This window comes from Hibiscus syriacus, unplaced genomic scaffold, assembly GCF_006381635.1.
Source record: "Hibiscus syriacus cultivar Baekdansim isolate YM2019G1 unplaced genomic scaffold, ASM638163v2 tig00109991_pilon, whole genome shotgun sequence".
NCBI classification, from domain to species: domain Eukaryota; kingdom Viridiplantae; phylum Streptophyta; class Magnoliopsida; order Malvales; family Malvaceae; genus Hibiscus; species Hibiscus syriacus.
Window position 1 is genome coordinate 418,700 of NW_024062551.1, and position 14,748 is coordinate 433,447.

Consider the following 14,748-nt stretch of genomic DNA (forward strand, 5'->3'; position numbering starts at 1 on the left):
AAATATGAGGACCAAGAGGTAATTTTCCCCTTGGGGAGATTCCAAATCAGAATTTTGGTTCTAAAATAGAGTCAAAACGTGGTTGTAAAATAATTAAGTATTCTGTGGTACGGCTAAGATTACATATATAAGTATTATATATTGGCAGGTGAATACATTAATAAAGCATGTCGATTAACAATAATGTATTAGTTGAAAAGATATAGCTTGATAATTTAGTTTTTGTTTTATTGCCCTTTGAAATTAAAGGTCAATATCCCCCACTGGTGGCACTGCAATTTCATCTCCTTCATGGGAGACTTGGTAGTAGGCAGGGCCTAAGCCGTAATCGGAGTCCGGTGGAAGTGCGAAATCCACCATTGGTGGCACTACAAATTCATCTCCTTCACGGTAGTAGTCAGGGCCTAAGTCATAATCGGAGTCCGGCGGAAGAGCGAACTCCGCTTCCGGTGGCAATGCAAATTCATCTCCTTCACCGACGTAGTCAGGGCCTAAGTCGAAATAGAATTCGGGTGGAAGTGCGAAATCCGCCCTTAGTGGCACTGTAATTGTATCTCCGTGATGCTTGTAGTCGGAGTCTAAGTCGTGGTTAGGTGCACCTAAATCCGCCACCGGTATCACCGCGAATCCGTCTTCGTGATGCTTGTAGTTGGTGTCTATGTCAAAATCCGCCACCGGTGGCACTGCAGGGGACATATCTGTTTCTTCAACGGTGACTTTTGGTTCGAGTCTACATGCAACAACAATGGTGATGGCTAAGATATGCAACATGAAGAACAAGAATTCGTTCAAATTTGCCATGAATAATGAACTTGTTTTTATAACAGAAGGCGACCAATCGATCTTGATTTTGAGGCTGAATCAGGGTTCCCTTTTATATGGGGCAGAAATATCCCATTTTCGAAACGTTTTCATTGTTAATACATAAACTTTTAGCAATAAATGAACTTAATTGTACATTTTAATAGCTTTGATGGGATAAACGTACGAGTTCAATTTGAAACTTGTGTCGAAATTTACCACTTAATTAATTGGCATTATGCTCCAACTTTCTGTTTTGCTCTTTAAAAAACTGGGCAAAGTACACAACAAATGGTCCTCCGACTATAAAAATGTAGCTTTTTTAAGTTCATTGACTATTAAAAGTTATAAAATGGTCATCAAACTATTCATTATATTCCAAACCCATTTTCCATTAAAAAATTAGTGATTGTCTAAGTTAGACATTAACATGATGGTTGAGATATGATAGTCGCTTGAGATTATGGGATCAGATTTTATCATATCACAATCAACATGTTAATGTTCAACTCAGAATACCATCATTTTTTTAATTGAAAAGTATGAGTTAGGAACATAATGAATAGTTAGATGACTATTTCCTAACTTTTAATAGTCAATGAACTCAACAAAACAACACTCTATAATCAAATGATCATTTTTGTAACTTTTAATAGTCGATGGACTTAATAAAATAATATCCTATAATCGGGGACCATTTGTGTACTTTACCCTTAAAAATCAACATTTATCTCCTCTTAGGATAAATAAGGGTACTTTAGCTATTTTCAAAATAAATGAGATATTTTAGAAATTTTATAATATATATTGTAATTGACTTTTTTTAAAATAATATTTTAATTGGATTGAATCTTTTATTTTTACTTTTATATAAGCAACTTTTAGTTGTATATTATCAAATTTATTTTTAATGATTATAAATAATTAGCCTAATTTTTCATATAAATAATTGTTTTTCAGATTCCAATTACTAATTTCCTAATTGCTCTTAATAGTAATGTAATAGTACATATTATATTATTAAACCCTAAAAGGAGTCATAGAATAAACAAGGGTAGTTAAGGTATTTTGAAATTAAATAAGTAGAAATAGTATTTTAAATAGGGGTGTAAATGAATTGAGCTTAAATGAATAAAGTTGTATTTGTATTCGCTTGTTTAGTTTTTAAGGCATTCATATTTTGGTTCGTGTTCGTTTAAATTTTTAATATAGTGTTCATTATCGTATATTTATTTTTGAATGTATTTGTGTTTGTTTATTTATTGTCTGTGAACATATTCATTTAACGTTTGCAAACATGTTCGTTTAACATCCGCGAACATGTTCATTTATATGTTCAAGAACATATTCATTTAGGATTATAATAGTCGTCTAAGATTATGTGATAAGATTTTATCATATCTCAGTTAGCAGGTTAATGTCTAGTTCAGACTGTCGTCAAACTTTTAACAAAAGATAAGTTTAGAACATATGAATAGTCAGATGATCATTTTGTGATTTTTAATAACCGAAGACTAAACAAAGCAACACTTTATAGTCGAGACACCATTTTATAACTTTTTATAGTCGACAGACTCAATAAAAATAGTACCCTACAATCAAATGACCATTTATATACTTTATCTTATATATAATAACTTTGTTTCTTAAACATAGATTAATTAAATACTATATATAGGCATGGATTATTGCTAGGACAGACAAGATGGAACAGATCTATTTTTAACTCATCCTAGACAATTAAAAAAAATTAATAATCAATAAGATTTAAAAAGTGGTAATCTTAATGGTAAAAAAAATATTATTATATTAAAGATCTCGGGTTCAAGCAAATAAGTCTACAGGATGTGTGCGTTGTCAATAATCAAACAAAATTTTAAACGAATATTATCTTGTAATCACTCGAACCATTAATTAAAATTTAAATTAGTATATAACAACATGACAAAGAGGTGCAACTGTAAAGGATTCATCAAACATAGTGGCTGGCGTTTATTTATAGGAAATTATATTTGAACATTCGGTACTCGACGCACTAAATAGGGTAAATACATGCTAACAACATGCAACCTTATTTATTTATTCATGGATTAATTTTTTTTCACTTTTTAGTATCTTGGACATAGTAGCTAGGCAGGCATGGAAAGAGAGGTTTTAGTTGTCGCCACCGCGGCCGCCACTGTCGTGACCCTCTCCATAGTCATGTCCCTCGCCGTAACCTTCGCCATTGCCTGACCCCTCCCCATATCCTCCACCATATCCTGAACCAGAGCCCGAACCCAAACCACCATGGCACCCCCTTGACCTTGACCCTGCTCGAGACCCCGAATGAGATCCCGCATACGAAACTGCTTCAGAGCCTGCATCCGACCCTGAACCCAAGTTTGAATAGGACAAAGAGGAAGAACTTGAACTCGAGCTAGAACCGGAACCGGCCCCAGCTCTGGACCCTGAGCCACCACCTCCGAGACCAAGTCCTACACCTGCTCCAATCCCCAACCCTATACCACCAAGATCAATACCCAAGTCCTTTCGTGCAACCCTCCACTCCGACACAATACTCGACATAGCAAGGAGAAAGGCGACCAAAGCTAGGGACTTAAATGCACCCACTTAAATTTCTGTCGATGTTACTCTCCAATCTCGTGTCCATGGAAAAGATGTATTGCGATTATTTTTTACAGTTAATTCTTTTTTATTTAAGTGAACGATTGTGGTTAGTTGTTCGATGAAAAGGTTGGAAAGATAGACGGATTGAACATGACGGTGAACAATCGTCAAAAAATGTATATAGAGAATTCGAGAGAGGAAGAAAAAAAATCTCTTTTATCAGTCTTGCATAATCGCTTATATACTAACCTTTCGTGTTGATGTCAGAGTAGTAGATTTGACCTTGACAGATCATGCAGAGTTACCAATGCTCATATCTAGGGTTGTTAACCGTTCGAATGACATAAAATTTTGGAGACTTCAAAGAACTTCAAAATATATAGATCTTTAGAGAATATAAACTTTTGGAAGAAATAAAATTTCGGAGATTTCAAAAACTCCGAAATTACTAGTGCTCGACAGACGAAAAAATAACAGCGAAAATATCGTTTTCTAGAGGTACCAAATAACATTATGTATTAGTTTTCTGTTTTTTTTTTTTGGCTGCTAGGTAGCTCACCATTTGCTTTTGTTTAGGTCAATAAGGTGAACTGAAGAAGGCAAGCTAAAAGGGTAGAGCGATATAGGTCTTTATTTAGTCGCATCGAAAAAGATTGATTGTAGAAGAAGATATATAAGAGCATGCGCATCCAACGCCATGATGCCAAGAGATTACGTGAGAGAAATCAATCATATCAAGGATCCCACGACGTATAACGACCCTTACATAACGAATTTGGATTTGGTACTATAAACACACATGTATCTCTTTACTTTCCGACGAGAACTATTGTATATGATCAGGGACGGAACTATATAGACCAATTTTTTTGTTTAATAGCATTTTAGGTCCTTATTAGTTTAAATTAAGTAAAAAATAGACTTTTGCCCTTCTAAATTTTGAGATTAAACACATAATAAATCCTTATTATTTTGAATTTAGATTCTTGCCCCTCCTAATATTTGATCTGGCTCTATCCCTGTATATAATAAGTAATATTTTTTAGATTTATCATATATATATATAATGATGCATAATTTGTGGACCATTAATACTTTTGCTATTAATTAGCATGAATTATATGTTATTTTTATTAACTGAAGTCTACTTTTTTGTTGATAATTTAATGAATTTTCAATGACAATAAGAATAGTCATTAAAATTATTTAAATTTAATAACTGAATATTATAGTGATAAAATTGATTGTAACAAATAAACACGATCGAAAAAAAAATAAAGAACATTAATATTTACGTAGAAAACTCAAAAAGGGAAAAATCACGGACATGGGAGAATAATTTCACTAATATGAAGTAAGAACAATAGAAGAAGATTTTGGTGAAATAAAATTTTATATATAACTCTTACTCTTAATATCTATTTATAGTATATCTACTTATAGGAATAGATACTTGATTATAAAGAAAACTAAATAAATCAAAACGTCACTTCAATAAAGTTCTCTACTTTTACTCAAACTTGAAATTGTGTCACTTTAAATCGAATCAAATTTTAATAAATCTTCATCTTGATGCGAATTATGTCAAGGACTGAATTTTTAAAGCATGGTGGAAGCTTTTCTTTCTGATGGCCTGCCACATTCTTTTATGGTGATGAAGTCTGTTTATTCTCAGCAAAGGGGGTGTTTTTAATGATGGGAGACTTTCTGTTGTGAGAAGTGGAGCTAAGTTAGCTTTGTTTTCTGTTTAGATTGGTTTTGCTATGTATCTCTTGAATGTAAGCAGTGCAGTGTAGTGGTTGTATTACGATTCGGATTTTGTGATTGTTTTTTCAGCAAAATAGAGTTTTAGCGGCGCTTTTTTAGTCTTATAGCGGCGTTTTTAAGCGCCGCTAAAAGTATTTGCGGCGATAAGAAAAACGCCGCAAGAAGTGCCAGCAATACCAACGCCGCTAAAGTTAGCGGCGTTTGAGAACAAAAAACGCCGCAATAGGTCAATATATATTACGGCGTTTTTTGAACAAACGCCGCAAAAGGTCGATATCTATAATGGCATTTTTGGAACAAACGCCGCAAAAAGTTATGATATATAGCGTCGTTTCTAGAAAAAACGCTGCAAAAGGTCAGATCTATAGCGGCGTTTTTGGATACAAACGCCGCAAAAGATCAGACCTATACTGGCGTTTTTAGAACAAACGCCGCAAAAGGTCAGACCTATAGCGGCGTTTTTGGACACAAACGCTGCAAAAGATCAGACCTATAACGGCGTTTTTAAACACAAACGCCGCAAAAAGTCAGACCTATAGCGGCGTTTTCGGATACAAACACCGCTAATTACCTTTCTTTAGCTAATATTAATTGATTTTGCATATTTCATTTCTGCTATACATCACCTAAATTTATATCTAGCTTTATCTAATTAACAACAACCATACATTTTAATTAAGATAAAAAACATAAAGAAAAATACTTAACAACAAAATAAATTAAAGTTTTTTTATGGAGAGATAACCTTAAAAGACATTAAAGTACAAATGAGTTACAACTGAACCTCAAAGTGTAGATATACATGGATTTATTGTTCGATACATCCTCAATTTCACTAGCGTCATCATCATAACCTCCAGATATGCCTTCTAAAGCTACTTTGTTTCCCACTTCATTGGAATTTGTCATATTCATCGTCTTGACATCTTATTTGAAAGTATCATTTGACAGTGAATGATCTCTCATCAATAGATTAAAAACAAATGGGAAACGTTGTGCCAGTCTATTGAAGAAGCCGCTTTTTGTTGAAGTTTGTTCTTCAAGATTACTGCAATTACAATAATTTAGATGAGACTAAGAAGAGAAGGAAACAACTAGCAGAACTTGCATTCATAACTTACATGTGAGTTATTGAGAACTGAAAAAAGATGTTGCAACAAACAACAAAAACAGGAAGTCAGGAACCATGAAAGCTTTATCTGCTTATAGTGAATGTTGAACCCAGAAAAAGAACGGCACAGGTCAGCTATATCTAAAATGACAAACTATTATTACTGAATACACTACATATGAGTACAGTTTTTACATATTCTACAGCAACATTATCATGTAGTGCTGTCTGTAAAAGTAAAACTGGAGACGATGGCGTATAAAGCATTTCTAGTAAAAAGAAAAGTTTGGCTCCCAAATGTTCTAAATAATCTAATTGGGAGATAACTTTAACATAACATTGAAAATAAGAATAAAAGTTACCTGCCCTGTGCTTTTCATATTTTGTGACAATGCCTAGATCTTTTTGATATTCAGCTGCAGAAATGAGGATCTTCAACTATGCGCTATTGTTTCTCAGATCCTAATTTGGAGATTGTAAAATTTTGTATTCTTGATCCCCCATTGTCAGTCAGGAGGATGCCACAAGCTTCACCAACATAGCCTTATTCATATATCTTCTTTTTCTTCAGAAGGGTAGGAAATATGGAGACCATCCCGATAAGGAAAAGCACGGACAAGGTCTTGAAATCATAGAGGTCCTTAACAGACCTGAGATCCCCAAGTGCGAGGCCAGCCTGAAAGAAGATACAATGGTGGTCTTAAATCAGATAAGTTATTTGAATATATATGGCTGCCATCTTTTTCTATCATTTGACTTGCATACAACACCAACGGATTGAAATGAATTAAGTCTCAACACAAAGTTAGAGACTCGATTCCATTACAACGAATGATCCATTAGATGTTGACAAATAAATATACCCAAATGACATCCATTGAACCCAACCTGACATTAGGAAAATGTATCCAGGGAAATTTAGTAATATATGAAGTAAGAACCCTATTACAATAAGAACCGGTTCTTTATCAACAAGCACCTACTTCAAACTTTTTTTTTATAGAAATCTCCCTAGTTAGTCTCTATGGTTGAACAACTCAATATTTGGCTAAAAGTAGAAAACTGATGTAGATGGATATGTATAGTGATCTTGTAGAAACTTTTCTTATTCCAAATTGTTAAGAATACACATCAATTAATATAAAACCTTCACAAACAAGGCATAGCAATAAATTGGATATGACACAAGCATCTGTTTTCTTTCAAATGACATTTTCAGGCGACAATACCAACAGTAACAGAAAAGAAGATAGGGTAAAACAAGTGAAAGATGCTAAATTAAGAGGGAAAACACGAACGAACGAATAGTTCCAAAGACAATAACAAGAGGAAAAATGAAGGTACCTCAGCTTGAAAAAACCTTAATTTATCAGGCCACAAACAATTAACCAAAGGTCTGCCAATCAGTTTTGATAGAAAAAAGCAGGAGCATGCTCCAGATGTGGCATTGAAGACAACCAAGAAAAGGACTTTAACACCAAAGAGAGCTCCAGCTAGCAAAGACATGAAAATCGTTCCAGGAATCATAAAAGTTTGCATGAAGATATAAGTTGAGCAGTAACCCAAAATGAATTGTGTTGGGTAATCCTTTGCATATGTTGCAATATTATCTCTGAAAAAGAACAGAAAAACAAGGAATTCAGTAAAATAAGTTGTAGCTAAAACATCACAGAAAGAAGTTTCACGACAAAGTAGAAGCACCCGGCAACAAGAAAGTAGTAAATAAACAAGTAAACTAAAGTACATGATAGAAATAAATTAGGAATGGTAATTTCAGCAACAATGCATTGTTAGTACATAGCTGGATATACTCGGTATGCAATATTCTCCCTACAATTTGCATTATTCGATGCCCTCACATGATCCACATATGAACTAAACTCATCATTAGTCATAGATTGCTTTTAAACTCCCTAGTGCTACACATTAAGGACAAAACAAATCAAAGGATTCATTCCGGGCAGAATATAAATGATAAGAGTTCTCATCCACAACTATCTTCACCTACAATATAACACAAAAAAGGAGGCATATTTCAATTTAAAAAAATTTTTAACTACAATTATAAGCTAAAATATTCCCAATAGTTCTCTCTAGCTCAAAATCCTATATAAACCACAAGAAATCTAGAATGGGCATTTCCAAAATCAATAGCAATGATCAAATCCAAGGATTTGGCACACAAATTAAGCTTATTTCTTCATCAATTGAGAGAGAGAACACCCGTTTTTATTATAAAGGGGGGGGGGAATCCTACTTGAGCAATCGCAGATCAAAGATGGAACGAGGGATCTTGAGTTTCCCGTACTCGGTAGCGGGAATGGTCAGGTAGATGTAGAACAAGCCGGTAGAAAAAATCAAGAAAACCCCGAAAAAGGCAGCCAATTCCCACCTTGAAACGGGGAACCTCTCCGATTTTAACCTCTTTCCCGACGGATAATCGTCATCTTCCTTGCTACTGATGCTCAACAACGCCGCCGCTGCACTCTCCTTGTCCCTCAACACATTCCTCGGAGCCGCCATTTTAGAACATCGACAAGATGAAAGTGCACAGAAACAAAGCTGTTGGGGGAACTTAGGATCCCAAAAGAATATAATGAAGTTAATAAATGGAAACAAAAGGTTTCTGAAGAATTAAAGAATCGTTTATGTGGGAATAGAATGGGGTGTTATGATGAACCCTATTTTGAAGAGAAATTTTTTTAAATTGGATGTGCGAGACCCCAGAGACCTTTAAAGCAATGCTTTCTTTTCGATGCCCAGACTGAATCTATGGAATTAGGGTTTTGTTTCGATATGTTAAAGTAGTGTTCAGTAGCAACGTTTTTTTACGTAGACGCCACTAGGTAATATGACAATTGCGGTGTTTGGTATTAAAACGCCACTAAAGTAAGAGTCTATAGCGGCGTTTGGTTTAAAACGCCACAAAAGTACGTGTCTATAGCGGCGTTTGTGTAAAAACGCCACTAAAGTACGAATCTATAGCGGCGTTTGGTATTAAAACGCCACTAAAGTACGAGTCTATAGCGGCGTTTGGTATTAAAACGCCACAAAAGTATGTGTCTATAGCGGCGTTTGAATAAAAACGCCATTAAAATACTAGTTTATAGCGGCGTTTGTATAAAAATGCCACTACATTACGATTCGTTAGCGGCATTTTTATACAAACGTCACTAAAGTATAGTATTTTGCGGCGCTATATGTAAATAATTACCGGCGTTTTCAGTAAAAACGCCGCTACATCCGCCGTTAAAAACCATTTTTGCTGTAGTGTTTATTCCGGTTATTGGTATTCTTTTCCTCCATTTAAATGTAGGGAGATTTTTAACGAGGCCATAATCGGGACGGCAAATTTTTAATAAATAAATTGATTACCGAGCAAAAAAAAATATTCACTTCAACGAATATGTTCTCTACCTCTTTCACAACACCCCTCAAAAGGATAATTTTTAGTAATGGACACAGTCCGAAACCAAGCTTTAACATGACATTTATTTTTACAAAAGCGACAAGTTTTACCTCTGCCGGAAGATTTTGATCTGTCCATTCCTTTACTACTAGAAAAACGCTCGCATTTTCTTCAACGGTCTAAGCTAGTCGATCCATGCATCACTAGACCCTCTACCTGAGACTCAAAACCAAAAGATGTTTCATCTTGTCGAATGAGTGCAAACCATTACATACCTCTTCAAGAATGAGTGTTTCACGACTATAAAAGATTGTGTCTCTAAAAGATGAGTAAGAATGAGACAATGAACGTGGGAGGATCAGTATTAATTCTTCTTGATCATACTTCACTTCGTCTTTAGATTAGAGATAATTTTTTTAACCGTGGTTAGGTGTTCTTCAAAAGACGAACCTTTCGTCAACTCGAATAAAAATGATGTTGTATTGTACGATTGAATTTAATTCAAATAAATTTACTTAAAATTATCCTAGTTTAATTAAAAGTTCAATTGTTTGCTTTTAATAATAATACAAACTACTCTATAAAAAATAATAATATAAACTACCATTGAAAAGATAATATGTTTAAGTTTTAAGAGGAATGCATAATTAGTTGCCACGGCCTCGTCCTGACCCAGCCTCCGAGCCAGCGGATGAACCAGCTTCGGAACCTGCACCTCGGGACCCGGCATAGGAACCGGCACCGCCGTACCCACCCGAAGAACAGGATGAAGAGGATGATCTTGATGAAGAGCTTGAACTTGAAACCCCAGAACCAGCCCCAGCGCCGGCTCATGATCCCGAACCGCTACCGCCTCTCAAACCGACGCCTATCCCAGCCCCAACTCCAAGTCGTAAGCCTCCTATGGGAGAAGAATTAAGAAGGTTGTGAAAATATTATTCATCGTTATTTTCATTGATGACAACCAACATAATTATACGCAACGGAGTTTATTACTGTACAATCTTATTAAGGTCCAGTCCAAGATCTTTTCTCGCAACATGACCTTCAGACGCAACTGCCGACACGATAACGAGTAGAGCAATCATAAGAGCTGCATGCCTGAAAGGAGACATCTTCAATGAAGAAGAAACAAAGTGAAGAAGCCTCGGGGTTTAAAGGAATTTGAGGTTCAAGAACGAGTAGGGATGATTACGGGACTTTAGAGAGACCAAATTAAGGCTACTTATAGCTGTTGAGCATTACAAAGCTAGTGTGAATATGGATAGGGTTTAAGCAGTGCACGTGATTAAAGGAGGAATTTATTTGTTTAAACAATTTGAAGTGGAAATCATGATGGGGGCTTCCTCCAAGATTTTGTTGGAAGGAACCATGTGGCTAAGACAGCTGCCAAATTCCATGGGTGTACCATAACTGTCTGAAAGTTGCCGACCCCATTATCAACAGTACACCATCGAGATCTATTAATTAATCGAGTGATTAAAGATAGTTAGTTGTCTTATTCTGTATGAGTTCAAATTTTAATATTTATCTTAGAAATATAATACATTTCCACTTGACAAAATATTAGTAGATCCAACGCCCATTAGTGCCGTCTAAGAAGGTTTAGGAAAGATTTTAACGATGTACACAACTTAAGTTTTGGGTTAGGGAAGTAATTAAAAAACTAGTATTCATGGCTATTATCAAGATGGACAAAAATGCTATCGGGGGATGCATGATGTTTCTTAGTATTAATTGTGTTAATTCGGATATTTTTCATATTAAAACGATTTAAATTTGAGTCAAATCAATCTTTTTTAAATTCAAATTCAAATTTGTTTGAATTTTTCGTTATGTGTGTTTTAACAGGTGAATTGTTGTTAGATATCTTGAACATCAAAGTACATGCATTGTTACACGTGATATGAATAAATAAATAAATGGTAAGTTTTCTTCTTCTTCTTTTTGGATAATTGAAAAAAATTTATTACCCAAAGGAGCAGTGTTCTGCTACAAAATAATCATCAATGGAAAAGCAACCTAAAATCAAGAACGACCTATTCACAAAACAGAGTATAGGTTATTCAATATTCTAATTCTTACAAAGAGTAATATTAACACTATCAAGTCTATTAATATTCTGACCTCTAAGTTGAATTCCGACAATCTCCTTGATAGCTTTAAAAATTTCAACTGCATTTTTGGAGTTTCCTTTGAACAACCTTCTGTTTCGTTCCTCCCATAGAGAATAGAGAAATGCACACCATGCAAGTTTCAAAATAGTGATAAGTAGGGATTTACCTTTCCAAACATGAGAAACCGATGCTAAGAAGTTTTTCCATGACAAAGAAGGTGACCTTAATCCAGAGAGTTGAAGAATGGTTTTCCAAAGAGAATCCGCCAGAGGATATTCAAGGAATAGATGGTCTCTTGTCTCCCGGTCCTCATTGCACATAACACACAAGCCATCGGTTATAATGCCCATATGTTGAAGCATATTCCTAGTTGGCAGTCTGTCCAAGATAGCCATCCAAACAATCATGATGTGTTTTGGTATGTGAACAGGAAATCAGATTAGATTATGCCAATTAACTTTGTCTCTCTTTACTCTAATCTCATCCCATATGGTGTGAGTCGTCATTGCTCCTATAGAAAAAACAGTTTGTGCTTCTCTTTTAAGTTTTAGCAGTTTCTTGAAACTCCAACTAGCATTAGTTTCACCTTCTGAGTGCCAGAAGTCTTTATCTTTTAACACGTAGGATTTGACATAAGCAACTCACAGTGAGCCCTCTCCTGCTAAGATGTTTCTAATGAGCTGAATCATACACACTTTGTTTCATGTTTTTAAGTCCTTTAAGCCGAGGCCTCCTTCAGATTTCGAGTGGCATATCAATCTCCAGCTTACACTAGCTCCGGTAGCAGCCTTGTCAAAACCTTTCCAGAGAAAACGAGAACAGAGTTGCTCGATCCTATTTATAATAGACTGTGGTAAAAATAATTGCCTGCACCAGTAGTTAGCAACACTAAATAAGACAGCTCTAATAAGTTCGAGTCTTCCTGCATAAGTCAAGTGTTTTCCTGACCAATGATGGAGCTTGGCTTTGATTTTTTCAATGAGGACTACACAGTCTTTTTCAGAAAGTTTTCTCGTTACTAGAGGTACCCCTAGGTATCTCACAGGTAAATAGATTCTTTGACTTTTTTCCCTAATATATCTCCAACTATATCCGTGCGACATGAGAGTATATATCCCCTACAAAATGTTACTGTTTTACAATACCATACCATTTGGCTTGTCTTGATGCTAATATATAGGTTTTTTTATATGCAATAAAAAGTATTACCGTAAAACACAAAACATTTTGTTCTTTTTTTGGGATAAAAGAAACTTCTTGCAAGGATCTTGTTCTTCATTGATAGTATGGCAGATGATAAAGCTGAAGGTGGTACACACAGGGCCGTGGCTAGGTTTTCGGGGGTCCTGTACAAATTCTTATAAAGGGGTCCTATTTGTTAGATATATTTGATTTTGGGGTAATAATAGTGGCGTTTTTTGAAAAACACGTCACAATAGGTCCATCTATAGTAGTGTTTATTGGAAAACGCCACTATATATATACTTTTTTTTGGCATTTTTTGGGCTATGCAATAATAGTGGCGGTTTTTTTAAAAAACGTCGCAATAGGTCCATCTATAGTGGCGCTTCTATAGTGGCGTTTATTAGAAAAGCGCCACTATATATATATTTTTTGGGGTTTTTTTGGGGGCCCTGCGCGGGTCGAGCAGTTTGCGCTGCCCAAACCACGCCCCTGGGTACACAAGAAGTAGTGGAAGTGCCAATAGTTGAAGAGAGCCCTGCAGATGCTGTGGTGGTTGTCAAGAACGAACCTAAACCAGTCGAATGCCCGAAGAAAAGCATTATTCCGGGGAAATTCTTTGAAGTGAAACGCATTTCGGGTTTGTTATCGGTCATTTCGTTTGTTTTCTCACTTCCGGTCCTTTCATCCGTCATCTGGTTGCTGTACATGAAGAGCTACGATTGCAAGTCGCTGTTCAAGTTGCCTAAGTTGCAGATCGGGATCAACATCGGCTTGATCTGTGTGTTCTTCGTATGCAATGCCGCTCTCTTCTTGAGAGATCGGTTGAGAATGGTGGGGATCGTGTTGGTTATGGTACCCATGACGGTGATGTTCACCATCGGTCTCACGTTCCTCAGGGCTGAAAGCATGGAAAACAGGAGGATTCCAGCTACACCGTTGTGGTTCGAGATGAAAACTCATGAGGACCAACTTTGGAGAAACACCAGCATTTGAAGTGATTTAGCGTTGACTTCAATGGAGTTCAAGTCGTATGATTTCATTATGAAGAAATTATCATCAATAGAGGTATCCATCATCATTTTAAGTACCTTAATAACGACTATCGATACTAATCAAGTTAGCTGACATCTCTTTGTTTTGTGCCATTTTAGTCAGGCCACCTGCAGCGTGCGGGTTGCAGTACGTGAACGCAACCTATTGGGAAAAGAAAGATAAAACCGAAACCGATCCCGATTGTGATGTATGGAAGAACTCAAGCGACGACTTATGCTACGATTGCTTAGCCTGTCGACAAGGTTACGTGAAAGCTTTGCAGAGCAAATGGTTGAAACTAGGAGTGTTTCTGGTGTGCATGTCTTTGCTATTTATCAGTTCCCATTTGTCTCTATTTCTGGTAACAATGTGGGAGCTCCATATATCTTAAAGCAAAGCTGAAGGGCTCAAACATTTTCCATTTTCTAGTACCTTTTTCTTTGTCTTTCATGGTTAGGACTTCATTTGGTTTAAATTTGTCTTGATTTCTAGCTGCCTACACTCCTAATAATGTTATGTTGTAGCCATCATTCTCTTGTACAAAGCTTCCCCATTTTTCCCATTTTGCTTAACCAACTTATAAATATTGTTACAAGAATTTACTTCTCGAAAGTCATACACGTCTCGACAAAATTAAACTTTTCTTAATCCGTTAAAACGGATAATAATCCTGACGTTTGCGAATGGAACAAATTAGGTTGGGAAGGTCGCACCAT

General features: G+C 35.7%; 1 protein-coding gene and 2 pseudogenes across 1 annotated transcript; 1 reads left to right on the forward strand and 2 right to left on the reverse strand.

The window, feature by feature from the left end:
• Window positions 1-2,955: 2,955 nt before the first annotated feature.
• LOC120212015 (glycine-rich cell wall structural protein 2-like) lies at window positions 2,956-6,093 on the reverse strand. Its single transcript, XM_039210453.1, has 2 exons — window positions 5,955-6,093; window positions 2,956-3,413 (listed from the first exon to the last, which is right to left on the reverse strand). Exons 1-2 carry the CDS (start codon window positions 6,091-6,093, stop codon window positions 2,956-2,958), a joined length of 597 nt encoding a protein of 198 aa, XP_039066384.1.
• Window positions 6,094-6,623: 530 nt separating this feature from the next.
• On the reverse strand, window positions 6,624-8,884 carry LOC120212039 (annotated as a pseudogene).
• A 4,217-nt stretch (window positions 8,885-13,101) lies between these two features.
• Window positions 13,102-14,585, forward strand: LOC120212040 (annotated as a pseudogene).
• The last annotated feature ends 163 nt before the right edge of the window (window positions 14,586-14,748 follow it).